Source organism: Bubalus bubalis, chromosome 2 (genome assembly GCF_019923935.1).
Source record: "Bubalus bubalis isolate 160015118507 breed Murrah chromosome 2, NDDB_SH_1, whole genome shotgun sequence".
In the NCBI taxonomy this organism is placed as follows: Eukaryota; Metazoa; Chordata; class Mammalia; order Artiodactyla; family Bovidae; genus Bubalus; species Bubalus bubalis.
In genome coordinates this window covers 41686703-41712512 of record NC_059158.1, presented here as the reverse complement: position 1 = coordinate 41712512, position 25810 = coordinate 41686703, and the positions used below count along the sequence as shown (strand labels likewise).

Here is a 25810-nt window from a genome sequence, read left to right as displayed (position 1 = left end):
AGTTATGACCAACCTAGATAGCATATTGAAAAGCAGAGACATTACTTTGCCAACAAAGGTCTGTCTGGTCAAGGCTATGGTTTTTCCAGTGGTCATGTATGGATGTGAGAGTTGGACTGTGAAGAAAGCTGAGTGCCGAAAAATTGATGCTTTTGAACTGTGGTGTTGGAGAAGACTCTTGAGAGTCCCTTGGACTGCAAGGAGATTCATCCAGTCCATTCTAAAGGAGATCAGTCCTGGGTGTTCTTTGGAAGGACTGATGCTAAAGCTGAAACTCCAATACTTTGGCCACTTCATGCAAAGAGCTGACTCATCGGAAAAGACTCTGATGCTGGGAGGGATTGGGGGTGGGAGGAGAAAGGGACGATGGAGGATGAGATGGCTGGATGGCGTCACCGACTCGATGGACAAGAGTTTGGGTGAACTCCGGGAGTTGATGATGGACAGGGAAGCCTGGCGTGCCGCAACTGTTGGGGTCGCAAAGAGTCAGACAGGACTGAGCGACTGAACTGAACTGATACCCTTGCTGTATCTCATATCCAATTCAACTTTTTCTCTCTTAACATCTTCCCCATAAAGACCAGCAAGGATAATTTCCTTATTATTTCCTGCATATTGTCCCTTTGCCTGGGCTGCCCTGGCACCAATCTAATAATGTCATTCTATATTCTTTTCACCAAGTCACATCCATCACTATTTAGAACCAGGCTAAAAGAAGTCTATCCTTCATTTGAATAGTAGTAGCCCTACACTGTTCACTGCTTTATCTAATTTCTCCTGCATTTATCTTCTAATTATTTCTAGCTACCATCTTGATTGCATACTACTTAAGGGGGGGGGGGGGGGAAACAGACTCTATGTTTACATATGATCACTGTGCCCTTTACAGGTTGAAATTTTGTCATTAGTTTCCAAAGCAACTTTTACAGTGTTGGACCCAGAAGAGGTGTCCAATAAATGTCTGTTATAGGAATAAATGAATGGAATTAAATTTAGAGGGTGTGGTATTCAGTTTAAAGCTTGTTGTTAGCACAGCTATTTTTTTTCCTTTTTCTAAGAATATATTCTTAGAAAGCATTTTCATCACAGCATAAAACTATCACAATGATTCCAACCTCTCATATTCTTCCTACTTATGTTTTAGAACTTTTTGGCCAAGGTCTAAAGAAAGAATATTGTATTAAAAATAATTTAACAATCAAAGTCTATTCTCTTTTATTCACATATATTTCATTAATCCAGTAGGTATTTTATCTGACCCTTCAGAGGTTTCTTGCCTCAGTAAACTAATGATAATAGTAAATTGTTGACAAAGATATCCTGAGATGCTGGAAGGAAAAATTAAAAGGGAAACTTTTTGTATTCATGGTTCCCTTTTTGGGTCTAAGTGGTAAAACAATCTCCTACTCAAAATTAAGTTAGTCTCTACTTAAAAAATGGAGGATTTTAAAAACTGCTATTGGGAATCAAAGGTCTGTGCCTCTGTTGAACTTAATTGCTGTATGGTTTAATGGAAAGGCCAAGGGCTGGTGAATTTAAACACTTCATAATAGCTAAAGATTAAAGTGAATTAAATTTAGTGCCTCTGGAATTTTTGATACATGTTCCAAATTTGTTTTTAATGACATAATTGTCCCACATTACATTTAAAATTACATCACAGTGAACTAGTTACATATGCAGTTATACTAACAGAAACCAATTCCAAATGTCAAAAATATAAGTGAGGACAACTGTAATGTTACCATTAAGAAAGTGGAAGTTGAAAATAGAAAAGAAACATTTAGGCTGAATAAGGTCTTCTATGAAATCTTTGAATAGAAAAACCTGGAAATTATATGTAACAGCTTAACAGTGCATTTTCAACAGCATTTAAAATCATTTAAATACATTTTCCTCAAAGTATTTTTCATTAACTTTGGTGGAAAAAGTTAGCTCCCAATCACACCAATGAGAATTGTACTAAATAAAATGAGAACATCCATCAAGAAATAAAAGTTACTAGTTATATGTAGAAATGGTTATATTTCATATTTTAAAAGAACAAGGAATGAAATTCAGTGTTCTTGCTTCTATTAGCGTTCTTTATTCTTTAACTAAAAGTAACTGTAATATTCTCGTCTCTGGGGCTTTCCTTTCTACAATCAATCATCTTTTTTCCACATTTCCCCTCCAAATGATTATTCCCCCTAGCCTTAAAACACCTGAAGTTAATTCATACTATTTTACCGTCACAGCTTTCAAAACAATGCCCTGCCCTTGCTTAGCTTCACAAGCCACTCCCTTTTTCTTGAAAAGAAAAAAAAGGTTAAGAAAGTATTTTTGCTATTACTTTGCCAGAAGGTACTATCTTTGTTATACAAATGAGCTTCTTTACTTTTAATCAAACTTTCAAATTCAAAACACAATGTTTAAATTCCTTAGAATGATAAACATCTACACTTCAAAAGTAGCAGTTTGTTCAGTTCAAACATTTGGAAGACTTGGGTCCTAAAGCCTTTTTTATTCTTCATCCTCTGACTCTACAATCTGTGTTGTTGATCATCAGAACCAAGCAAGAAACTGTGAGTCTTACCAAGCTACACCACGAGCGCGGGCAGAGGTATCGCTTTCAAAACATGTCATTCATCTTCACATTTATAGGCAGTCTATCCATACACCCATTATAAACATAGTTAAATATTGGTGCTTAAGACTTCAGTCATATGCGGTAAGCTTTCCAATTTATAGGCAAAAGAGGGGTGGCAAACGCGCCCTTTTCTTAAATTTATATACGAAACCAAAAGCTGGGCTGATTACTGAAACCTGCGAGTCTGAAGTTGCCACTTGCCGAACATCTATTAGAAAACCACTTTTGCATTAAATTAACCGACTCCTATACAGGTATAAGGTATAGGAGAGTGTTTCCCGTGTCTATGGTGACAAATGAGTTACCAGACGTCCTTAAGTAAGACTGTCAAACTTCTATGTTTACGCTTTTTAAAACCCAGAAGGGAGAGGACGGGGCACAGCGAAAAGTCAGGTCTGATTCTTATAAAGGATGTCTTGTGGGGAATAAGACGCTCACCTGTACACAAGAGAGGCAGGCAGGTCTTCCCCGGTTGTTCTCACTGGGGGAAGGTACGGACATCGATAGACCTTTGTCCTCTGAACTGGAACACGGGGGTGGGGGGTGGGGACGACTTTCTAGAAGTAGTGCAGGCACCTGCACCACAAAAAAACTGCAGACCGGTTTTGTCTTCAATGACTGCTCTTGGCTTAGAGACCCTCTAGCTCGGGGAGAGAGGCTGTCGCTCCAAACCTTAGCTTCCTCCCCCGCAGGGCTGGGGGAAGGGGATGACCAACCCCTCTAAGAGGAGTTAGGGACTTGTGTCTTTCCCAATTGGATCCGAACATCCTCCAGCTCTCTGGTCGGGCTCGCCTCGAAGGAGGCGAACCGGGCCGGGGTGAACCGGGGCTGCGGCGAGCGCAGATCCTGCCTTTGCTCGGCGCCCCTACTGCGTCCGCATCGCCACCGTGAGGCCGAGCAGGGGACCGTGCCCTGTGGCGGCAGCGGCTCCGCGCTCCGCTCCGCACCGCCTCAGCCGCCGCCGCCGCGCCGGGTACGGGCGGGGGGATTTTTTTTTTCTCCTCCCCTGTTTTCCCTCTCTTTCGCGCTCTCGATCCCGTTCAGCGGGAGAGCCCGCGGAGCCATAGAGGGAGCGAGGGAAGGGGTGGAGGTGGCGGGGGGAGGGGGGGAGGCCGGAGGGGCGGATCCTGCCTGGGGGCTGATCCCTCCCTCCCCTCGGCCGGGCTCCGTGGCGGCAGCGGCGGCGGCGGCGGCTCCATTCCCCCTCCTCCCCCGGGAGCGGCGGCGGCGGTGGCTGGGCCGGGGCCCCAGCGCGGGCCGGGAGGGGGCACGGCGGTGGCCGCGGAGGCCAGCGCGGGAGGAGGCCGCGCTCCGCTCCCCGGGCCGCGCCAACCTGCTAGACGGCTGGCCCGCCCGCGCCCAGGGGTCCCGAACGGTAGGGCCGGGCCGGCGGCTGAGGTAATGGGGGCGGCAGCGGGGCCGGACGGAGCGGGGGCGAGGGCAGCAGGGCCTACGGAGACCAAGGACTGAGCGGGGTGGGGGAGGGAAGCGAGGGGCTTCCCGACAGGGACGAAGGCGGCGCGAAAGCTCTCTCCTGGAGCCAGGGTGGCGGCGGGGAAGGAGAAGGCGAGTGAGGGGGGGAGCTGAAAAGCGAGGACCCCCTCCCGCAGCCGCCATCTTGTTTTCCCCCCGGTCCTGGAAGCCAAGCCACCGAGCCCCGCCCCCTCCACACTCTCTAATTGGTCAGACCAGAGGAGATTTCCACCCCCTGAACGTCCCTTGGCCCCCCAGTTCCTCTTGACGGGTAGGTGAGGCGGCCAATGGGCTCTCGCCTCTGCCCCGCTCGTTCGCAGGCGCTAGCTTTCTCTGTCTGAGGGTCGGACTCCGCGTCAGTCTGTCTGTGGCGCGCTCGCCCCCTCCTCTCTGGTGAGGAGATGTTATTTCCCTCCTTTCTCCTCTGAAGGATCAAGATTCTTCTGGAAGAGGTGCCCCTTTAAAGGGGCAGGGAGCCTTGGCTGGGGTTCTCCCTTGTCTCATGAGTATTTCGTGTGGGGTGCAGGGGCAACAGTCTAGTTGCAGAAGCTCGTTCTTGGAGGACCTGTGTGGAGTGGGCGAGGCGGGGCTCAGGGGGTGCCAGGTAGACCTCTGAGGGTGTTGGGAGGTATTTGAAGCTGTATATGTGGAAAGGGCTGTGTGGGATGAGAAACTCCCGCCAAAAAACTAGACTGTAAGCTCCTTGCGGGCGAGACTCCTTTTCCTCAGCAGCAGCCCTTCCCCCTCTGGAGTTTGCCCCCCGACAGCAGAAGTTTTTGTAGATATTGCCGCCTGGCTGAGAGAGACCCGAGCTACGAGCTGCCCAGGAGGTAGCGGATAGCGGGTTAGGGAGGGGGAATATACCGTGGCTTTGACAAAGGAGGGGCTTCATCTGCTCTCTGGGCCATTTCGAGTTAGTACTGAGGTAGATTTTTACTCGGCAGGGGTCTCCACGCCCTCGAAGGAGGGAGGGTAATAAAGCAGGTCCGTTAGCCTGGGCTGCCCCCCAGGGAGTTGGCGTTTGTAAGACATGGAGTGGCCAAGGGTCTCTGGAACCTGCACAGAATTGCTGTGATGATTCTCTCTCCTTTGGTTCCAAATATGGTTTGTGCTTGCCTGGCATTGTGCCTCAGTAAAGTTGTTTTTTGTTTGTTTTTGTTTCAGTCACACTTTGGGATTGAAAGGCATTTTGTGCAAGAATGGTAACAGTACTTCATTAACAAGTAGCAACCCTTGAGAGATTAATTTCATTTTACTGATGAAGTAGAGGGGCACAGAACGATTCAGTGACTTTCTTGGGGGTCACACTGGGCCAAGATTACAATGTGGACTGTCTCAGAGCCTCTTTTTGTACCAGACCATGACATCTCTGTGGTGTATTTACGTCCTGGTGAGATGAATTGAGCAGATCAAAAGATCTGGGTTTGAATTGTAGCTTTATCGTTTACTAGCATTGTGTGGAATAATACCTTTCTGAGCTTCTGTTTCTTCATCTATAAAATGGGGATGAGGATATCTGTTCTACCTTCCAAAATAGTTGTGAACAGTATTAAAAGCAAAAGGGCTTTGTAGAAAAGTGTTACATTATCATCACCATCTACACTTTATAAAGATGGTAGATCTTGCAACCAAAGTAACAGATTCTGTTTTGTCTCCTTAATATTATGTCCTTGTTCATAGCCTTCCAAGTCTCTGCTTATACCTCAGGGCATCATATCCTCAAAGGTCTTTTCTAGCACTGATGGCCTCAGTAATTGCAACCGCAGCTCCTTCTGAGCTTGTCATAATTCTCTCCATCCCAGAAAACGATGTGAGGAAAATTTAGAGCTTTCTCCTTGTCGCACAGGGGTAGACGATGTATTTTGGGAGAAAGGGACTTTGAGGTAACAGATACATTGAGAGTTTACGTCAGATATTACCTTCATTATCTTGGCCTTGGGTCCAGTGAGAGTCCCATATAGGCCACTTGAGGCCACTCCCAGAGCTTCCAGGGTTTCTGCTTAGAGATGCACTAGCCAATGCATCATGAATGCTGCCTTTTGCAGAGAATACACTGCACATTGTAGTTTGAAGTGCTTAGACCATATGTAGTAGACATTTCAGGTACCTTCATCCCCTTCACCCCTGAGTGTTATCAGGGGATAGGGTTTCTGATCATGGTAAGATCGATTGGGAAAGGGCTCTAGACCTATGATTTTTGATCCCCCATGGGGCCACACTGTTCATGGCTCTACACTGTTTATGTGTACAGCTTATAAGTGGATGCTATTCTTGTTTACTCCTTTCCTAAGCCTTAACCACTACCCCCTTTTTTCGTAGTTAGCTGTCCCACAGCCTTATGTACATGATTAGAACGTTAGCTTTCTCCCCATGTTTCACTGTAGTGATCTGTACTTTTCTGTCCCTTCAATCAGACAGAGCTCCTCAAGGGTAGGGATCACGTGTGTTTGGCTTCTCGTTTCATTCAGCTAACACTTGTTGGAGATACAACAGGGAACAAGACAAGCAAAAATCCTTCTCCTCGTGGACCTTACATTCTAGTGCTGTGCTGTGCTAAGTCACTTCAGTTGTGTCTGGCTCTTTGCGAACCTATGGACTGTACCCTGCCAGGCTCCTCAGTCCACAGGATTCTCCAGGCAAGAATACTGGAGTAGGTTGCCATGTCCTTCTCCAGGGGATCCCAGCCCAAGGATCGAACCTGCATCTCTTCTATCTTACATCTCCTGCATTGACAGGCAGGTTCTTTACCACTAGTTCCACCTGGAAAGCCCACATTCTAGTGGAAGGAAGAAAATATACATGATAAATAGGTAAATTACATAGCACAGCAAAAATTGGTGAGTGTAAGTAACAGTGAAAAACAAAGCAAGATGAAAGATAACTGATGGGGGAAAGGGATTTGTAGTTTTGGGTAGAATGGTCAGAGAGGGACTCACTGAGAAGCACTGTTTATGGAAAGACTTGGAAGAGGTGAAGGAGCAAGCCATTGTAAATGATGCCTGAAGGGTAGGATGTTCAGGTAGAGGAAATAGCCAGTTTGCTCAGTGACCACCTGATCAGAAGGAAAGGTGAATGAGTGCATGCGTGCCTAACCATCCAGCTCAGTCTCCTGGCCTTCTCTCCTTAGGTCTTTCTCGTTGGTTCCCAGGTGCCATGAGGAAGCCTCGCCGGAAGTCGCGGCCTAATGCCGAGGGCCGGCGCTCCCCATCCCCCTATAGTCTGAAGTGCTCACCCACTCGGGAGACCCTGACGTATGCCCAGGCCCAGCGGATTGTGGAGGTGGACATCGATGGACGCCTGCATCGTATTAGCATCTATGATCCACTCAAGATCATCACAGAGGATGAGTTGACTGCCCAGGATATCACCGAATGCAATAGTAACAAGGAAAACAGTGAGCAGCCTCAGTTCCCTGGCAAGTCCAAAAAACCCTCATCCAAGGGCAAAAAGAAGGAGTCCTGCTCCAAGCATGCATCTGGCTCTTCCTTCCACCTCCCGCAACCCAGCTTCCGCATGGTGGACTCAGGCGGTCAGCCAGAAGCACCCCCGCTGCCTGCTGCTTACTACCGCTACATTGAAAAGTCACCTGAAGATCTGGATGCAGAAGTCGAGTATGACATGGATGAGGAGGACCTCGCCTGGCTGGACTTAGTAAACGAGAAGCGGCGAGTAGATGGGTATAGTTTGGTGTCGGCAGACACCTTTGAGCTGCTGGTGGACCGGCTTGAGAAGGAATCGTACCTGGAAAGTCGCAGTAGTGGGGCCCAGCAGTCACTCATTGATGAAGATGCTTTCTGCTGTGTGTGCCTGGATGATGAGTGCCACAACAGCAACGTCATTCTCTTCTGTGACATCTGCAACCTGGCTGTACACCAGGAGTGCTATGGCGTCCCCTACATCCCTGAGGGCCAGTGGCTATGCCGCTGCTGCCTACAGTCTCCCTCCCGGCCTGTGGATTGCGTCCTCTGCCCCAACAAGGGTGGCGCCTTCAAACAGACCAGTGATGGGCACTGGGCCCATGTGGTGTGTGCCATCTGGATCCCTGAAGTCTGCTTTGCTAACACCGTGTTCCTGGAGCCCATTGAGGGCATTGACAACATCCCACCTGCCCGCTGGAAACTAACCTGCTATATCTGCAAGCAGAAGGGGCTAGGTGCAGCCATCCAGTGCCATAAGGTGAACTGCTACACGGCCTTCCACGTGACGTGTGCACAGAGGGCTGGGCTCTTCATGAAGATTGAGCCTATGCGTGAGACCAGCCTCAATGGCACCATCTTCACAGTGCGCAAGACTGCCTACTGTGAGGCCCACTCACCGCCAGGTGCTGCCACTGCTAGGAGGAAGGGCGACTCTCCTGGAAGCCTGAGTGAGGCAGGGGACGAGGAAGGGCTGAAGGAGGGCTGTGAGGAGGAGGAAGAAAAGGAAGAGGTAGAGGAGGAGGAGGAAGGTGAAGGGCAGGGTGGGGTAGGCGGCCCCCTCAAGGGAGTGTCCAAGAAGAACAAGATGACTTTGAAGCAAAGGATCAAGAAGGAGCCAGAGGACGTGGGTCGAGACACAACCTCCACTGTCCCCATGGTCACTGTCCCACGGATACCCTCTTACAGGTGAGCCTGCCCAGGAGGTCTCCCTGGGGACACATGGTTTCTTCTTGGGCTGGTGTTGGCCCTGAGCCAGACCTTCTTCCCTAATGTTGGTGAATTCCTGTTCTCTTCTGTGCTCTCAAATTTAGACTTCTCCTTTGGACCCTGGGCTCACCCAGTCGGTTTGTGGTTTTGATTGTGCCCTTCAAAGCAATGTATTTCCTTTGGTTCAAGGTGAGACATACACTTAAGTTGCTTAGAAACCCAGGCGACGGGATGTCTAAGGTAATATTTCAACAGGGCACCAGTGGCGTTTTCGATAGGAGGTAATTCATTATTAGGACCATCCCATATGTTTCTTGATGTTTAGCATCCCTGGTCTGTGTGAGTGCCATTCGCATCCCCTCCCTAATTGCCTCATGTTTGTGACAATCTCAGATGTCCCCCACATATGTTTCTAGTAACCTTATGGGGATTGAACTACTTCCAATTGAGAACCTCTGTTTCAAAGGGTCAGTATGGGTATCTGCTATCCAGAAAGCTCTATCCTGGGAATGATGAGGACATTGCATAAGAGGGTTGTGTGGGGAAGATATGTTGTGTTTCCTCCTAAGAAACTTTTAGATTTAGAGGAAAGATCAGTTCTGCAGTATAACTAAGAAACTTTGGCTCCCACCAAACCTGTTCTAAATCATCAGAGAGGTATCTGGACCTGTTGGAGGGATGGGAGCTTGGCAGAGAAGCAAGAGACAGGAAAGATTTTCCATTGGAGGCTCATCTCATTGCTGATGTTCATTAAAAAGACTACAGTGTTAGAGCAGGAAGGAGTCTTGGAAATTATTCATCTAACATAGTCCTTGCACCTTCTCCCACACCCCCAGATGAAGAAACTGCGGCCACGGGAGGTAAAGTTGTTCACTCCTTTATTCATTCAACGAGATGTTTATTGAGCACTTACTATATGCCAAGTCCTGTTCTAAGGGCTAGAAGGAACCAAGGGAAAGTGACAGACCCTAGACCACAAGTTGGGGCTCATGACGCCTTTAGGTTCTGTTCCTGTTGTCTGTCTGTCTCTCTTTGTGTAAGGGACAGGGAGAAAGGAGTACTGGTGGGCAGAGGAGAGTGAGTTGTTTGCGGGAAGTAGGCAGCCAGACTTGTCTATCTGGAAAGAAGACAAGAAGACAGAAGATCCAGAGGGAGAGGCTCTTGTGAACCATGACTAGAGTTAGATTTAGTCAATAGGAAATGGGCCTTCTAGTCACAGAGCTGTTCTAGGCTCCCCACTTCTGTTAGGTGAGTGGGTCCATGCTTAGTCCCCTGGTGGTTATGCCCTGGGGCTAGACTTTTTGGTTGTCAGGTCTGTTCTTGTAGGTGGTTTCTTGCAGGGTCCAGCACTGCATGCTGACTAAGACCCAGAGAGACCTGCATTTGAATCTTGAGCTTCTGTCACACCAGTGTGATCTTTGGCAAGTCGCTTAACTTCTTTCAGCCTTAGTGTATTTATTTTTAAATGAGCCTACCTTAAAGGGTTATTGGGAGAAATCAGTAAGACAGTATAAGTAAAGCACTCAGCACAGTGCCTGGCAAATAGTAAGCGCTCAATAAATGGTGGCTGCTGCTGCTACTGCTATTTTATTATTATTCTTTTCCCCGCCTGCACAAATGCTATTGGGACCCTCCATGGCCAAGAGGTTGTAGAGGGAGGGGGCTGCCTGCATCTGGGCAGGTGTGCTTGGCATGGGTGTTGGTGGGGGAATCTGTTCTTTGGGGAGAGGCCTAGGTCTTGATTTTGTCAGCTTGGCTTTGGGGTAGGGATGTCTGACCATGGAAAGGCGCAAGGCCTAGGTGAGCAGTGTCCAGCCCAAATGAACATACTTTTTAGGTTCCACCTTCTTGTTTAGGCACAGTTACCTTCCTTTCAGTGGAAGTGTGCAAGTGAGAGGAAGAGAAGCAGAGGAAAAGCCAGAGGAGCACTGAGTCCTTGCTTAATCAATTTGGGAACACAATATGGTATAGCAGAGAGATCATGGGTTCAAATCCTGCCCAACTTCACCATTTTATTAGCTGCGTTAGTGGCTTCAACAATGTATTCAGCCAAGAACAGAGGCTGTTCTCCTTCTGCCTTTCCATCATTTGAAACATGAGAATAATGTGACCCACCTTGCAGTTCAAGCATTATTGTAGGAATTATGAGCTCTCATTAATGCCTTTCCTACTGCTTCCCCCCACCCCTTCGTGTGTTATTGGCTTAAATCCTGACTTCCAGACTTCTCTTTTGGGGTAGTTAGCCAGCTAAATTTTAAAATTTTATTTTCATACAATTTAAAGATTAATTTTTACTTACAATTATTACAAAATACTGACTATATTCCCTGTGTTGTACAGTAGTCTATCCTTGAGCTATCTTATACCTGATATTTTATACCTCCCACTCCCCTGGCCCTGTATTGCCCACCTCCCCATACACTGGGAACCACTAGTTTGTTCTCTCAGAGTCTGCTTCTTTTATGTTCACTAGTTTGTTATATTTTGTATTTATTTATATTTTTTGGCCATGCCACACGGCTTGCAGTATCTTAGTTCCCTGACCAGGGATTGAACCTGGGCCCTTGCAGTGAAAGCACTGAGTCCTAACCACTAGACCGCCAGGGAATTCTCTCATATTCTCATAGTTTTTAGATTCTACATATAAGTGATATTGTATACTATTTATTTTTCTTTGTGGAGCCAGCTAAATTTTCAGATTCTCCATCCTCTTATGTCTTTAGATTCTTTTTTTTTTTCAATTTGGTTCAAAATTAGGCATTTTTAGGCTGCTAAGTTTTTTAATGAAAAACCAGAGGTCAGACAACTCCAAAGGGTTGCATTTGGGTTCAGAGGGCAGTAGCCTGCTATATTCCTACTAATTTTCCTTCCAGCTTGGCTGTGGACTACTCCCTGGTCTGATGGGACCCTTAGCCACAGGGGGGCAGGAAATAGTGACTACACTGCCCACAGCTTATACCAGTTCCTGTTCCCTTTTGCTGCCTTTATCAAGAAAAGAGTGAGGGTATTGGGGCACAGACCTATGTCTTAGAAGTCCAGGACTAAAGGGTCTGGGTTCCTGGGGGAGGGTTCTTTGGGAACCTGCAAGGCAGGAGGTGGACAATCAAGTGAAATATCTCATGCTGAATCTGAGCTGCTTAACTTTGCCGTCCTTTTCAAGCCTTTCTCTGAGGTGAGGCATTTGGCCACTTTATTCTGTCTTCCTCTACCAAGTTCAGAAATGAACCACGCACGGGGTCTTGATAGGAGGCTGTAATCCAGGCTGCCCACTGATCCTGTCTTTCACTTCCCTGTGCCTCTACTCAAGGTTGAACAAGATCTGTAGTGGTCTCTCCTTTCAGAGGAAAACCCAGTTCATGCAACGGCTTCACAACTACTGGCTGTTGAAGCGGCAGGCACGGAATGGTGTCCCCCTCATCCGGCGCCTGCACTCCCACTTACAGTCTCAGAGGAATGCTGAGCAGGTAGGTGAAGTAGTGATTTGAAGGCAGTGGAGGGAGGTGGAGAGTGATGAAGGAGAGATGGTGGGGCAGTGTTCCCTGAGCCCTCTGGAGCCTTTGCCTGTAGCCCTCACCCCTCTAGGTGGTCCACCCCAGGAGTGACCTCCATCATTGTAGCGCTCTTTAGACCAGACAGCAACTCCTCCTAGATGAGAGGCTTGGCTTGGAGCAAGTTCTAGGGGAGAGTGGAGAGCAGGCCCAACTTTCCCTGTACATGGGGAAACCCCTTTAGATACTATAGAAAGGAAGAAGTGGGCTGAGTGTGAGGTAGGTGACCATGATATATGAGTTAGGAAAGGGCATACTTTGCTTAAGACACTATACTGCCATGTGCCAAAAAATGTTCCATAAGAAATACACAAATTAACTGTCTGAGTTGTAGCACACAGCCTGCCCAGTTGGGTGGCCTTGTAGACATGAGCAGCTGGAGTTGCTGCATGTTCAGTGTTTTCCAACATGGTGGAGGCACCCTGAGAGATTTTTTAAAAGTGTATTTAGTTCTCTCTCTCTCTTCACTTGTTCCATTAATTCTGCCTTTAAATATTCCTACACCTTTACTCCAGAGACAAAGCAAACCTTCCCATGACTCTACTGCCCTCTGTTCTGTCTGATTTCACTTTTGCCTTTTGTAACTAAAGTCCTGAAAGAGAAGTGTATATTTGCTCTCTCCTTGAAATGGTCTGCTTGCTCTCCTGTAGCTTCTTCTAGAACAGTAACATGGTGTCTTCCAGCCCGGCAAGTCTTCCCTCATATTCTCTCACCTTATAGACTGTTGGATGATATTTGACACCACAGTCACTTTGTCTTAAAGCTTCTTTGTGACACCATTTCCCACCTCCTCTACCCCACTGAATGCACCCTCTGCTGATCCTAATTCTTACTCCTTAGTGGTAATATTCCCAGGGGCCCTGCGGTCTGCCCGTTGGCTTGGAGAGCTTGTCTGCTGTTGTAGTTGTCAATAACTGTATGGCTGTAGCTCCAGGTTTCTTGTCTTGTCCCCTTTCTCTTTTTTTGCCCTCAGTCTCTGGGGGCAGAGGAACTATAGGGGTCCATGTATATGTTGTTTCCTGTACGTCAGATATTGGAAACTTGATTCAGTATCTTCCTTCGTCTCCATAAATGTATTTCTTTTTTGATACGGAAGCTCCTTCCTCCTGACCTCAGATTTGTCCACCTTGGAGTTACTTTTGGCTCTTCCCTGGGTTAGGAGCTACAGTTAATCATCCCTCAGTCAGTTTCAGGGGGTTAATCAGTGTATGGCCCTTCATCTCCATTCTACAACTACTCTGCTCACCCATGCCCCCTTAATTTCAGCAGTAGCTTTCTAGGCGGTCTCCAGCCTCTAATTCTTTCTTTGCTTCACCACTGGTAGTGCCTTATTCACTTAACTATTTTCCATCCTGTCATTTCTTTTTTTCCAAAATATATTCACCCCTCCCGACCGCCCCCTTCAGGCAGGCTACAGCTTAGCTTTTTTGCCTGGCATTTGAAACTTCTTGCCAGTTGGATCCTGGGTCTTCCTTGGCTTGTGTTGTTCTCCAGTTCCTCTGCTCTGGCCGGCCATTTTTCTTAACAAGCAAAGAATCACTGATTGTGCCTTCATACTTCTGCTCTGTGGTCCCTTCAGTTCCAAAAGAGGCCTTTCTTAACCACTTTGTTCATCCACGTCCATCACTACATATGAAATCCTAGTAAGCTCGCTCACCCCAGGAATCCCTGACCTGAGCCCCACCCACTGAGATCTTCTCTATTTTATATCTTCTCAGCATTTTATATTCAGTTTATCAGATCAGTTCTTGTTGTCTTTATGCTACTGTGCCCTTGTGTATCAAACCCTGGGCATCAACCGCATTGTAGTTTTTCTAGGCAAGAATCACATGTTTGATGATGGTGGTAGTGGTAGTATTTTAAAGTATGTTGAAATAAGTAAGTACAAGCTTATGGTTAAAAACTTTGCTGTATTTTCCAGCCAAGTTGAAGCCGTAGGGTGAAATTCTTTCCACCCTGAGGTGTCTATTAGTTTCCTTCTGAAATACTTTCCAGTCCTGAAGATTCACAGCTGCTCTCTGGTGTCCCTGGGGGTAGGAGGGGGTAGTCCCATCTCTCTCCCTAGCAGTGGTGGTTGTGCTGTAGTGAAGAGACATTGTCATAGGACTGGGGAAGCACAGGAGGAAGGCATGTGATGGAAGAGGGTCCAGGAAGGGCATGGGGCTCTTAGCTGCAGAATGCATGTGAGGCTGAGCGGGGAGAGGACTTGGGGCAGGAGGGAAGCCCACAGCTCCTCATTCTTTTCCCTCCCCTCCTGCAGCGGGAGCAGGATGAGAAGACAAGTGCCGTAAAGGAAGAGCTGAAATACTGGCAGAAGCTCCGGCACGATTTGGAGCGGGCACGGCTGCTAATCGAACTGATTCGGAAAAGAGAAAAGCTCAAGCGGGAGCAGGTGAGGAGGAGCCCCCAGAGCTCTTGTTCAAGATCGTTTTCTGCGCCCATCAGTGTCAGCTTTGTTGCCTTCCTGCCCAGCACTGTGGGCTCCAAGTCTTGCCTACTAGGCATTGGGTGTGGTACTACTGATGGCTTCACACTTGGGGAGCTTTTAGCTTCTGGTGGCCTCAAGCATAAGCTTAATGTTACATGTCTGAGCCCATCCCTGGAGTTTCTCACTTACGAAATCTCAGGAGGAACCTGGCCTTGAATATTTTGAGCTTCTCAGGCCATTCCGATGGGTATCACTTTTGACTGAGAGCTTGAGGGTTCTCATTTGACCCTTAAACACTTATAGTCTTTTTTTTTTTTTAATACCTCAAGTTTCCTTGACTATAAAAGGAGGATATTAATAGAACATACCTCATAAGGTTGTGAGGATTAGATGCCTTAGTGTATATAAAGAGCTTAGAACAGTGCCTGGCATACAGTAGGGCTATAGAAATATCAGCTGCTAGCATCATTATTGATACTCTTTGCTTCCCTAAAGTGTCTCTTGCAGCACCCTGCATATGACAGTGAGCAAAAACTATTAATTGAATGGATGACGAGCCAAAAGTGTTCTTTCTGGTCCAGGAATAGCAGCTGTTACTTCCATGCTTCGGAGGCCCAAGTTAAAGATGTTTTTTCTCTCTTTCTCCAAACTCCGCTTCACTGTTCAGCCCCAGCACAAACCGTTCTCTTGTGAGCTGAATAGCCTGAATTTCCACCTCTGAGACTGGGCAGCTTTGGCTATACATAAGGACCTTGTCCTTATAGTCAAACTGTCTCTGCCATCCCAGGCCTAGTCCCCCAGTTGAGCGTCTCTTCCCAGAGAAATGTAAGGGGAAAGGAAGTAGGCAGGGGATGCAAGCAGGCCTGTTTGAATGTAGTCAAGAGTCAGGAACGTCTCATAGTCTAGTCGATGGTTTCCCAACCTTTTCACATTAGGGCACACGTGAAAATAACATTTGTACAGCACACTGCTGCAAATGTGTCTGGCTTCTTGCTGCCTGAGGGGGTGAGCTTCGAGGCCCTGGTCACGCTAGGCCAACCTAAATGTCCCAAGGGCCAATTTGGTGGGAATTGTGGCCCAAGGCACGTTTTATATCATGTGCCCCTTGGGCTAAGTCAGACCTCGGTTTAAATCCCATTCCTGTTCTTTCTAGCCAGGTAACCTTGGGTTAGTAACTCCTCATTGTATTCCTTTCAAACCTTAGATTCCATATTTGTAAAATATAGATAGTAACAGTTTCTCCTTCAAGGTTGTTGTGATGATTAACTGAGGTAATATAAGTAGAAAGGCAGTGTGCATAGTAGTCAAAAGCACACACTGTGAATCCCAACTCTGTCCCTTATTAGCTGTGTGACCTCAGGCCAGTCAGTCCTTCCGTGCCTCAGTTTCCTCTTTGTAAAATACCTCATTTGTACCTATCTTGAATGTTATTTGGACTATAAAAGTATTAACTATTAGTACTGTAAGTTTTGGTACAGAGCTGCATACATAAAAAAGGTTCACAAAATGGTAGCTGTTGGTATCATTGTTTCTAAGCTACGTACAGTGATAACTCAAGTACTGATTAGCTTACTGTCCTGTGAAACTTTGTTGTACATGACTGATGAAAATCAAGTTATCAAGAAAAACTTCCGTGCCTCTTTAGAGGGGGATGTCCTGATTTCTCCCCACCTTTCCCACAGATCAAGATCCAGCAAGCTGCCATGGAGCTGGAGCTGATGCCATTCAACGTTCTGCTGAGGACAACACTGGACTTGCTGCAGGAGAAGGATCCCGCACACATTTTCGCCGAGCCCGTCAACCTGAGTGAGGCAAGTTCCCCACTACTTTCTGAGCAGTGAGCCCTGCCTGAAATGGAAATAGGGTCTGAGTAGGCCAGGAAAGGGTTGGGGCACAGGGTGTACAAAACCTGGGGGAGTCTGGCAAGGCTAGTAGACTGGCTCATGGTGATGGCTCAGCAGAGCAGGGTGGTCCAGGGCCTGGTGGCTATGAATGAGTCTGGCATGGCCAAGCCAGAAAACGGGGAGGCAAGAGTGCCGGTGAAGGGTGCGCCTGTTTGGCTAGTAAATGGTTGTTGTAATTGTACAGGTTTTATATGTTTAGGTTCCAGATTACCTGGAATTCATATCCAAGCCAATGGATTTTTCTACTATGAGGCGGAAGCTGGAGTCCCACCTGTACCACACCTTGGAGGAGTTTGAGGAGGACTTTAACCTTATAGTTACCAACTGCATGAAGTATAATGCTAAAGACACAATTTTCCACCGAGCAGCTGTCCGCCTGCGGGACCTGGGAGGGGCCATCCTGCGGCACGCCCGGCGGCAGGCAGAGAACATCGGCTATGACCCTGAGACGGGCACCCATCTGCCCGAGTCACCCAAATCGGAGGACTTTTACCGCTTCTCCTGGGAAGACGGTGAGAAGCCGGGATGGGTTGGGAGGAGAGGGGCCAGGAGAGGCACAGGTATAAAAGCCTGGAGAGCTGGAGATTAGGATGGTCCTGGGGACTACAGGGTAGACTATAGGAGCAAAACTGGAGGTAGGCACAGGCTGAGGTCCATGTGCTTGTGGCTAGAATTGTTCCAGGAGTTAAAGTTTTATTCACCAAGCCCTTCTTGAATGGTAGGACGGGAATCAGGTACTAGCTATCTGTTTAAAAACTAAAACTTCACAAGGGGTCTTCCTCTCCTGGACTCCCACTGTGTGGCATTGGACCCTGGGCAGCAGGAGTACAGTGTGGTGTCTGGCTTTTTTAGAAGAGTGCAGGTGGAGGATCAGAAAAATGGAATTGCCTCTGAAATCCCCAGTCTGCCTGCCCTTGTTCTCTGCTGCTTGATGGCAGCAGCCAAACAGTCACTCAGGTTGGGGGATGGCCAGGCTGCCTTGTTCCTGCTCCACAAGCCTGTAACCGTGACTGAACTGCTTCCTGCACGTTTCCCAGATTCTGACCTTATCCCTGTGGCTGCCCTCCTGGCAGCAGTGTGGCGGGGCCAAGGCCCCACAGTGGCGCTGCTGGAATTCACTGACCCAGGCATTCCAGGAGAATATTTTGCATCTGAAGGAATCCCCTTCCCCTTGCCCTGGCCTGGGCAGGTCCTTCAGCTCCTTCTGTCCTCCTTTCTCCCTGGCAGTGGACAACATCCTCATCCCAGAGAACCGGGCCCACTTGTCTCCAGAAGTGCAGCTGAAGGAACTGCTGGAGAAATTGGACCTGGTGAGCGCCATGCGGTCCAGTGGGGCCCGGACCCGCCGAGTCCGCCTGCTGCGCCGGGAGATCAATGCTGTTCGGCAGAAGCTGGCGCAGCCGCCACCACCACAACCACCATCACTGAACAAGACTGTGTCCAGTGGGGAGCTGCCAGCGGGGCCCCGGGGGGATGTGGCTGTGCTGGAGCAGGCCCCGCAGGAGGAGCCAGAAGACAACGGGGACAGAGGTGAGAGACAGTCACGGGCAGGCAAGGGGCTGGGGCCCGGGAAAGGGAAGGTTAAGCTGAAATCCCACTGTGGGAGCATCCTTCCCTAATTCTGACCCTAGTGGGCAAGCAAAAGCCCTGGGAAGGGTCACACTTTGATGCACACCCAGAGATGGTATTCAAAATACTTAATAATCCATTGAGACCAAAATCCATCAGTCAGAGTAGATGTTAGCTGTTGTCCTGGAGGGGGCTCCGGAGGGCCACTGATTTGGATTTTCAGCTGCTGGATTGTGAGCAGATTCAGGGAGTTTCAGATACTGAGGTCCAGCGGCTGTTTACTAACAGTAAGAAGTATTTTGGTATTTTGCACCTGGTATGGCCGTATTGTACATACCAGTTAGATATTAGCCCAACTTACCCATCATGTAGAGAGGTTCTTGGAGCCGGTTAGGTTATGGTGTAGTAGAATAGAAAAGAAGAACCTTAGAGATAGTCTGGGCTCATGGCTTTGACTCCGGCTGGCCAAATCTACAGGCCCATCCCAAGAAGGAAGGTCCCATATTAAAAAGACGCTGGGGAAGTGATTCTCAGAGACCCAGGTGCCTTACCTGAGTTGCTGTCCGTCTTCTCCACTTCACTGGGGGCAGAATTGTCAACTCAGGAGGGCCTGTCATCCATACAGTCCAGAAAGTTGGAAGTTATCTTCAGAGGCAAAGGGGCCAAATTGCAGGGAATGGCCCATTCTGTGTTAGGCTGGCAGAGAGTGGACGTGGCCGAGGTCAGATTCAGCCCTTAGGGGGCTTCATGTCCATTGTGACTTTTCCCAGCTCCCTGTGTTTCAGTCAGCATCCCATTTGTATCCATCCCCACTTCTGGGCTGAGGCAGTGCAGAGTCACGCCCAGTGGACCAGTTGCAACACCTTCTAGAGGTTTAAAAAATTTCTAGGCTTCATGTTCCAGAAACTCAGATTAGGGAAATCTGAGCTGTCTTAAAAGTCTCAATTTGTAAAAGTTTCAAGGTGGAGGTTGAACAGACATGTTTGGGAGCCACTGATTTAAATTTTTTGCTCTCATTTTTCCTATCTGTAAGCTTATTCTTTGTGCTTGTCCTGCTTGCTTCACTGTGTGATATGAAACAAAATACATTGACAGATGGGAAAATACCTGGGTCTAGAGAGTTGTAGACCCTTAATTTGTGAGGTTGAGACTTATATAATTATTGATTAATCAGAGGGCTTTGGGCTTTCTTGGATGTAGGGGTTTATAACCCTATCTTCATCAGACTCACCTGGTAAAAGCTATTAAAAAAAAATAAAGAATTCCATCTTTAGCAATTTGGTTTCAGTTTGTCTGAGGTGGGACCTCAGCATTGGAATTTTTAAGAAACTTTCTAAGTGACTTTAATACATAGCCAGGGTTTAGAGCTACTAGTGTAGACAAAACTTACTGCTGCTTCTGTTTAGTCAATAAGTCGTGTCCATCTCTTTTGCGATCCCTTGGACTGTAACCCACCAGGCTCCTCTGTCCATGAAATTTTCCAGGTAAGAATACTGGAGTGGGTTGCCATTTCCTTCTCTGGGGGATCTTCCCAACCCAGGGGTTGGACCCACGTCTCCTACTTGGCAGGCAGATTCTTTACCACTGAGCCACCTGGGAGCCCATGGACACAATTTAGTCCTACCTTTTCTTCACCTCAGATCTGAGACCTGGGATGCATCTCAAGTGTTCTAACAGCCTGTGCTTTGGGTTCTTAGTTGTCAGTGTCATTATCTGACTTGTAGAGGCAGACTTTTTCTAAAATGTTCAAGCAGGTTCTCTTTTTCTCTAACAGATGACTCCAAAATGCCTCCCCCACCAACCCTGGAACCAACTGGACCTGCACCTTCCTTGTCTGAGCAAGAATCCCCTCCAGATCCCCCCACTCTGAAACCCATCAATGACAGCAAACCTCCAAGCCGACTCCTCAAGCCCAGAAAAGCGGAAGAAGATGAGCTTTTGGAAAAATCACCTCTGCAGCTAGGGAGTGAGCCCTTGCAACGCTTGCTCAGTGACAATGGCATCAACAGAGTGCCCCTTGTGGCCCCCGACACATCCCCCACTGGCGCCCCACTCAGTGGTGTGGGCCGCCGCACATCAGTCCTCTTCAAGAAGGCCAGGAACGGGGTTAAGCTCCAGAGGAGCCCAGACAGGGCCCTGGAGAATGGTGAGGACCATGGCACAGCGGACTCCCCCGTGTCTCCCACCAGCATCGAGGATGAACGACACTCCCGGAAGCGGCCGAGGAGCAGGAGCTGTAGTCAAAGCGAAGGGGAGAGGTCCCCCCAGCAGGAGGAAGAGACAGGTGACCTCGCCTGAGACTTCTCTTGCTCTCTTATGCTTTCCTGCTTTGCTTGGCAGCCAGCACCTCCCCAGTCAGCTGTATCCGTAGTGGCCCCTGTGGATGCCAGTAGTAGCATTGAGGCTGGCTCCACAGCTCACAGTTGGGCCTGGCACACGAGCAGTGGCCTGGGGCAGCGGGCTTTGAGCAAGTGTTTTGAGAGAGCCAGCTTGTGTCTGGGGCTCTCTTTGGCCCTTAGGGGAATACAAAGCTATATGTGATAAAATGGTTCTTACCCTCATTTTAGTTCATTCATTTATCAGATATTTATATCAGGCATTATTGTAGGCACTACTGTGTGTGGGGGGGAAATCATTAAATAAAATAGATAAGTCCCTTGTAGAGGAGTTAGACTGAAAGCAAATAAGTAAATTGTATCTAATATTAGAAGCAGAGGAGAAAAGTCCAGCAGGGAAGGGGATTAGGGGATACTGAGGTGGTATTAGAGAGGGTGGCGAGGGAAGGCTTTCTGAGGAGGTGACATTTGAGTAAAAATCTGAAGAAGCCAGAGGTATGAGCTTTTTGGGTATCTGGGAAAAAGATGTTCCCAAAAAATAGACTAGTGAGTGCACGGACCCTGCATGTGGAAACATGCTTGCATGTCTGAGAAACAAGAACCTGTGGCCACAGCAAAATGAGCCAAGGGGTCATAGGAGATAGTATTCAGGGCTTGTCACCAAGGAGTCCTTACCGCATGTCCAGCACAGGCTGCTCACTGAGAGGAATAAGTCAGACTCAGGAGCAGCACTGAAAGAGTCCATGGCCCAGTGGGGAGACTAGATGGTGTCCTGAGGTGCAGAGATGCCCCAGTGCTGGACAGTGTGTGGTTATGTGTCAGGTGACGGCACTGCTAGAGGTGTTCAGGGAATGAGAGCTGAGAGCGTTGGGAAGGCTTCATGAGGGGACAGTGCCTGAGCTGGCCCTGAGGGTGAGGACAGTAAAAAGCAGCCAAGGGCTCAGCCCCTGGTATGTGGAACCAAGGACAGAGTGCCTGTGAGGAACAGTTTGGAGAGGGGCTTCCCGGAGCGTCAGGAACCAACACACTGGAGGAGGTGGGCCTGAACGTGCAGGGTCTCCGTTACCAGACAGAGCAGTTTAGTCCCAGTGGGATATGGAAGCCCAGCTCACTTGGCAGGGAGGGGCCTGCCCTGGGTTTTGCTTCTCATGTCCTGTTATGTGGTGGGTTTGGACTGTGTGGTTAACATATGCTTTTCTCTGTTTTGCTTGCTTCCTGCCTAACACTTTGTTTCAAGCAGTGCCTTCCCTTCCCTGGCCCAAGCTTGCCTGTATTAGAGCAGTAGCATGGTATATAAAGTCAGGAACGTGAGCCTGAAATAGGGTGTGTGTGTGTGTATGTATGTATGAAATAGGGTATATGTGTGTGTATGTATGTATGAACTTGAGCCTATATAGAGTCAGGAACTTGAGCCTGAAGTAGGGTGTGTGTGTCTGTGTGTGTGACTTGAGGCTGAAGTAGGCTGTGTGTGTGAAGTAGGCTATGTATATGTGTGTAACTTGAGCCTGAAGTAGGCTGTGTGTGTGTGTGTGTGTGGAACTTGAGTCTGAAGTAGGCTGTGTGTGTATGTCAGGAACTTGAGCCTGAAGTAGGCTGTGCGTGTGTGTGTGTGTGTGTGTGTGTGTTGGGAACTTGAGCTTGAAGTAGGCTGTGTGTGTGTGGTGTGTGTGTGTATGTCAGGAACTGGAGCCTGAAGTAGGCTGTGTGTGTGCGCTAAGTTGCTTCAGTCATCGTGTCCCACCAGGCTCCTCTATCCATGTGATTTTCCAGGCAAAAATACTGGAGTGGGTTGCCTTGCCCTTTTCCAGATCTTCCAACCCAGGGATCGAACTGGCCTCTTTTATGTCTCCTGCATTGGCAGGCAGTTTCTTTACCACTATGCCACCTGGGAAGCCCCAAAGTTAATTAGGCAGACGAGTTCAAATCCCATCTTCTTGCCAGCTGGGTATCCTGGGGCATATCAGTTAACCTCTCTGATTCTATTCCTTATTTCTGACATGAGGCTAGTGATACTTCCTTTGCAGGGCTTTAAGGATTGGAAGCAGCCTATATAAAGCACTTGGCATATAGCGGTAGATGGTAGCAGTTATTGTTGTCATCTGTTGAGCTATATCAGGCGCAGCCAAACAGCACTGTGCACTAAAAATGAAAGATCCTGCCATAGGGAAATAGATCTGGATACCAGGCTCACGCAGTCTGAGAGGGCCCACTGCTTGGGGCTGAAGTCTGTTTCTCTTCCACTGTCTCAGCTACCTGGTACCTAGGAATATTTTTGCACAGCCTTAGTGGAGTCTCACAAAAGCAGGTGTTGATCCTTTACAAATGAGGCACAGCTGGCTTTCGTGATTTAAATTGAGGTGGTAATGTTAGAGGCAGAGCCAGGTTAGGGCCCGGATGTGTTGGCTCAGACGCCTGCCCTCTCACAGGTGTGACTTGCTTCAGTTTTCTGGCTGAGGTATATGTGACTTCGAGCTCTTGAGCACTTGGCTCAACACTTGTAGGATTCTGGATTGTGGTTGGGAATTGGATAGGTAGATAGAGAGTTGAAGATTTCAGAGCAGATGAAAGTTATGTCTCTGGGATGATCAGTCTTCATTTGCCTCTGAAGGGCTTCCTGCTGTAAACAGACCTTCCCTTATTCATACTTAATAGCATCCTCTATAAGTAAAAAAATATTACCTTCACTTTAGGAAAGGAGAAGCCAAGGCTTAAATTGGAAAAGGGACCCATATTTCAGAGCCCAGTGTAGAACCCAGGGAATCTGACTCCCCATCCTGGGAAGGTCTCCTCTCTCTGGACCTGCTGAAAAGTTTCCCCCATCCTCAACTTTGACTAGCTCTGCTAGATATCTCAGGGTGTGGCAGACACAGCCCTTATCCGGTCCCAACCTCCCCTGACACCATCCCAAAAGAATGAAGCTAGCTGTTGCCAGCCATGTGCTGGATAGGGTGTGTGACTATTTATCTGAAGAGGCAAGGTGGGTGGGCTCCCCAAGAGGCAGAGGAGACTCCCCGATAATTGAGGCTTGAAATTAGAAGCAGATTCAGGGTCTCGTGAGCCAGCCAGAGTGAGGAAGCCTTGGTATTTCCCACTGTAGTCAAGTGACAGTAACTAGAATGAGTTGTGGGCTGTTTTCCTTCAAGAATACCCAGAAGGCTGGGAAGGAAAATGCAGTGTCTGCTCCTTGCGCTACCCACCATCTCCCCCCAACTTCATCAGGTTCTCTCCACCACCCGAGACCCATTTCCCTAGAGAAGGGGCCTGCTGGCCTCTCCACCGCTCCTCCCCGAGCCCTCCCAAGGCAGCTGCCTCACACTGCGGCGTGTCAGGGCTTGGGGGTTTCTGCACTCAGGCTCACTCTGTGTGTCCTTGGCAGGTGTGACCAACGGCTTTGGAAAACACACCGAAAGTGGATCTGACTCAGAATGTAGTTTGGGTCTCGGCAGTGGACTGGCCTTTGAAGCTTGCAGGTAAGAGCCCTTGTCCCAGAGCTTTGCCGGCAGCTGTGCTACCTCTCCATTTAATTTCCTTTCAGCTGCAGATTGAACCTCCTCCTGCTGATCTCAGTTTTTTTCTTTCCCTACCCCTGCTATTTCCTGAGGCCATTTGTCTGTGATTTTGGTGGCTCCTAGGGAATGCCATGACCCTTGACTGTCAGGCCTGATCTGACTGCAGGGGAGGAGTGGCGCTTCGCAGGGTTTGTAGAGCTGAATGGGCTCCAGGGGGCGAGGACAGCCAGGACTGTGTTGCCCAGGGAAGCTGACATCTGAGCCAGTCCCCACCCACTCCCCAGCCCATAGATAACCCAGTTATAGATGGTTTTGTCCTTTGCTTTTTGGGGTGTCATAGCAATGGCCTCTTTAGAAGTGTGGTGTGGGAGTAAGAAATGAGCAGATAAGAAGGTTGTGTTGACTTTATTCTGACAGAGGTCCTAGCTCTTCTGCCATCCTTGATCTGGGAAGGGATGGGTTTCTCTTCCCATTCTTTCACCTAAAGGAAGGATTTCTGAGAGCAGAACCTTCAAGTATCTTCCAAGTCTAAGAGTTTACTGAATCTCTGCTCTGTGTTGTGTCCTCTGGAAGATACCAGGGAGTGTGGAACTCTTGGAAATGGGAGACTCTTGGTGCCACAAAGGGAAAATGACTTATCCTGAAGGCTGACCTTGTGGTCCCTCCACATGGTGACTGGGTGGATCCTGGTTTCAGAGTAGGGGGAAGAGATCCCAGGACAGCACCAGAAAACTCTGTGTCTTTGTTTGAATTGCCTCCAAGGCAGGCTGGGTGTAGGTTCTGTTGGGTTCTCAACTTTACCCTGGCGCTGCCCCTTTGGCCTGGGCTGCTCCCCCACCACAGTAAGGCCCAGCTTTCAGTGGGTCTTTTGAGATTTTCCCCACAAAGCCTCAGATATGTCCTAGCTTTCTCTCTCCTTGTTGCAGCCCTAGAGTAAAAAGGGGAGTGGATGGGTAAACACAGTTCCTAGGCATAGAGAAGAGGCAGAGGTTTCAGAATCTTACAGGGTGCTGCTAGCCTGGTCCTGGGTTGAAATTCCTGACTCCTTTCAAAGATAGGGTGCCTGGAAACTCAATTCATTGGGGTAGGAGTTGGGTTATCACGCTGTCCCCGCTTAGCCCATGACTAAAAGTAGAAGGTGTGTTGGGCTCCTCCCTCCACAAGGGCACTCTTCCCAGCTGTGAGCCAGAGGAGCAAGCCAGGCCAGCTCTGGCTAGCCTGCCTGTTCACACTGCTTGCCTTTCTGCAGAACATACCAAAGCCACCAGTATCTCTGGGTTCCTGCTTACCGTGAAAACAATGTCCTTGGAAGGCATTTCCTCTTTAACTCAGTGGTTCTCAGTAGAATTTCAGGGTTTGAAACAGGAGATTTAGAACATAAACCACAGAATTTTTTCTGTCTGTCTTTCTCTCTCTCTCCCTCCCTTCTCTCCTCCCTCCTTAACACTGTGGTGGTAAGTACATAAAGGAAGATTTCCTTATTAATTAGACTGGAATCATATGATTGCAGGATAAAGAACCCTGAAAGACTTTCTGGTTACTAATCCCATCCCCTTCCCCTCCTGTCTCTGCGTTTATCTTTTCTAATGATTTTCTGAGCAGGTTGGAGCTGCCCTCTTTTCTGTGGGTCCTTTGCTCAATTATTAATTGAGCCAGGCACTGTTCTAAGCCCTGATAAGATGTCTGTTCTCATGGAGTTTATCTTGTAGAAAGGAGAGATAAATGTTAAACCAGTAAACAAAATACTTATAGATTGGGCTGTCTGCTTAGGCCTGGGTAACTTGGAGAG

At 48.2% G+C, this 25810-nt stretch overlaps 1 protein-coding gene and 1 long non-coding RNA gene across 3 annotated transcripts in view; one reads left to right on the top strand and one right to left on the bottom strand.

Annotated features, from left to right (window-relative positions):
* LOC123330157 overlaps window positions 1-3600 on the bottom strand; it is a 50533-nt gene extending 46933 nt beyond the window's left edge. The window contains exon 1 of the long non-coding RNA XR_006545856.2: window positions 3068-3600. This is a non-coding gene — a long non-coding RNA (uncharacterized LOC123330157). The remainder of the gene's footprint in view (window positions 1-3067) is intronic.
* Window positions 3601-3875: 275 nt separating this feature from the next.
* BRPF3 (bromodomain and PHD finger containing 3) overlaps window positions 3876-25810 on the top strand; it is a 34609-nt gene continuing 12674 nt past the window's right edge. The window contains exons 1-9 of one of the 2 annotated variants that reach the window (XM_006050393.4): window positions 3876-4027; window positions 7230-8706; window positions 12035-12191; window positions 14536-14667; window positions 16386-16514; window positions 16807-17119; window positions 17835-18137; window positions 19951-20460; window positions 23889-23982. In XM_006050393.4, the coding sequence (XP_006050455.3) occupies window positions 7256-8706; window positions 12035-12191; window positions 14536-14667; window positions 16386-16514; window positions 16807-17119; window positions 17835-18137; window positions 19951-20460; window positions 23889-23982 (3089 nt within the window). In that variant the 5' untranslated portion in view covers window positions 3876-4027; window positions 7230-7255. The remainder of the gene's footprint in view (window positions 4028-7229; window positions 8707-12034; window positions 12192-14535; window positions 14668-16385; window positions 16515-16806; window positions 17120-17834; window positions 18138-19950; window positions 20461-23888; window positions 23983-25810) is intronic. The other variant, XM_006050394.4, reaches the window with a different exon arrangement.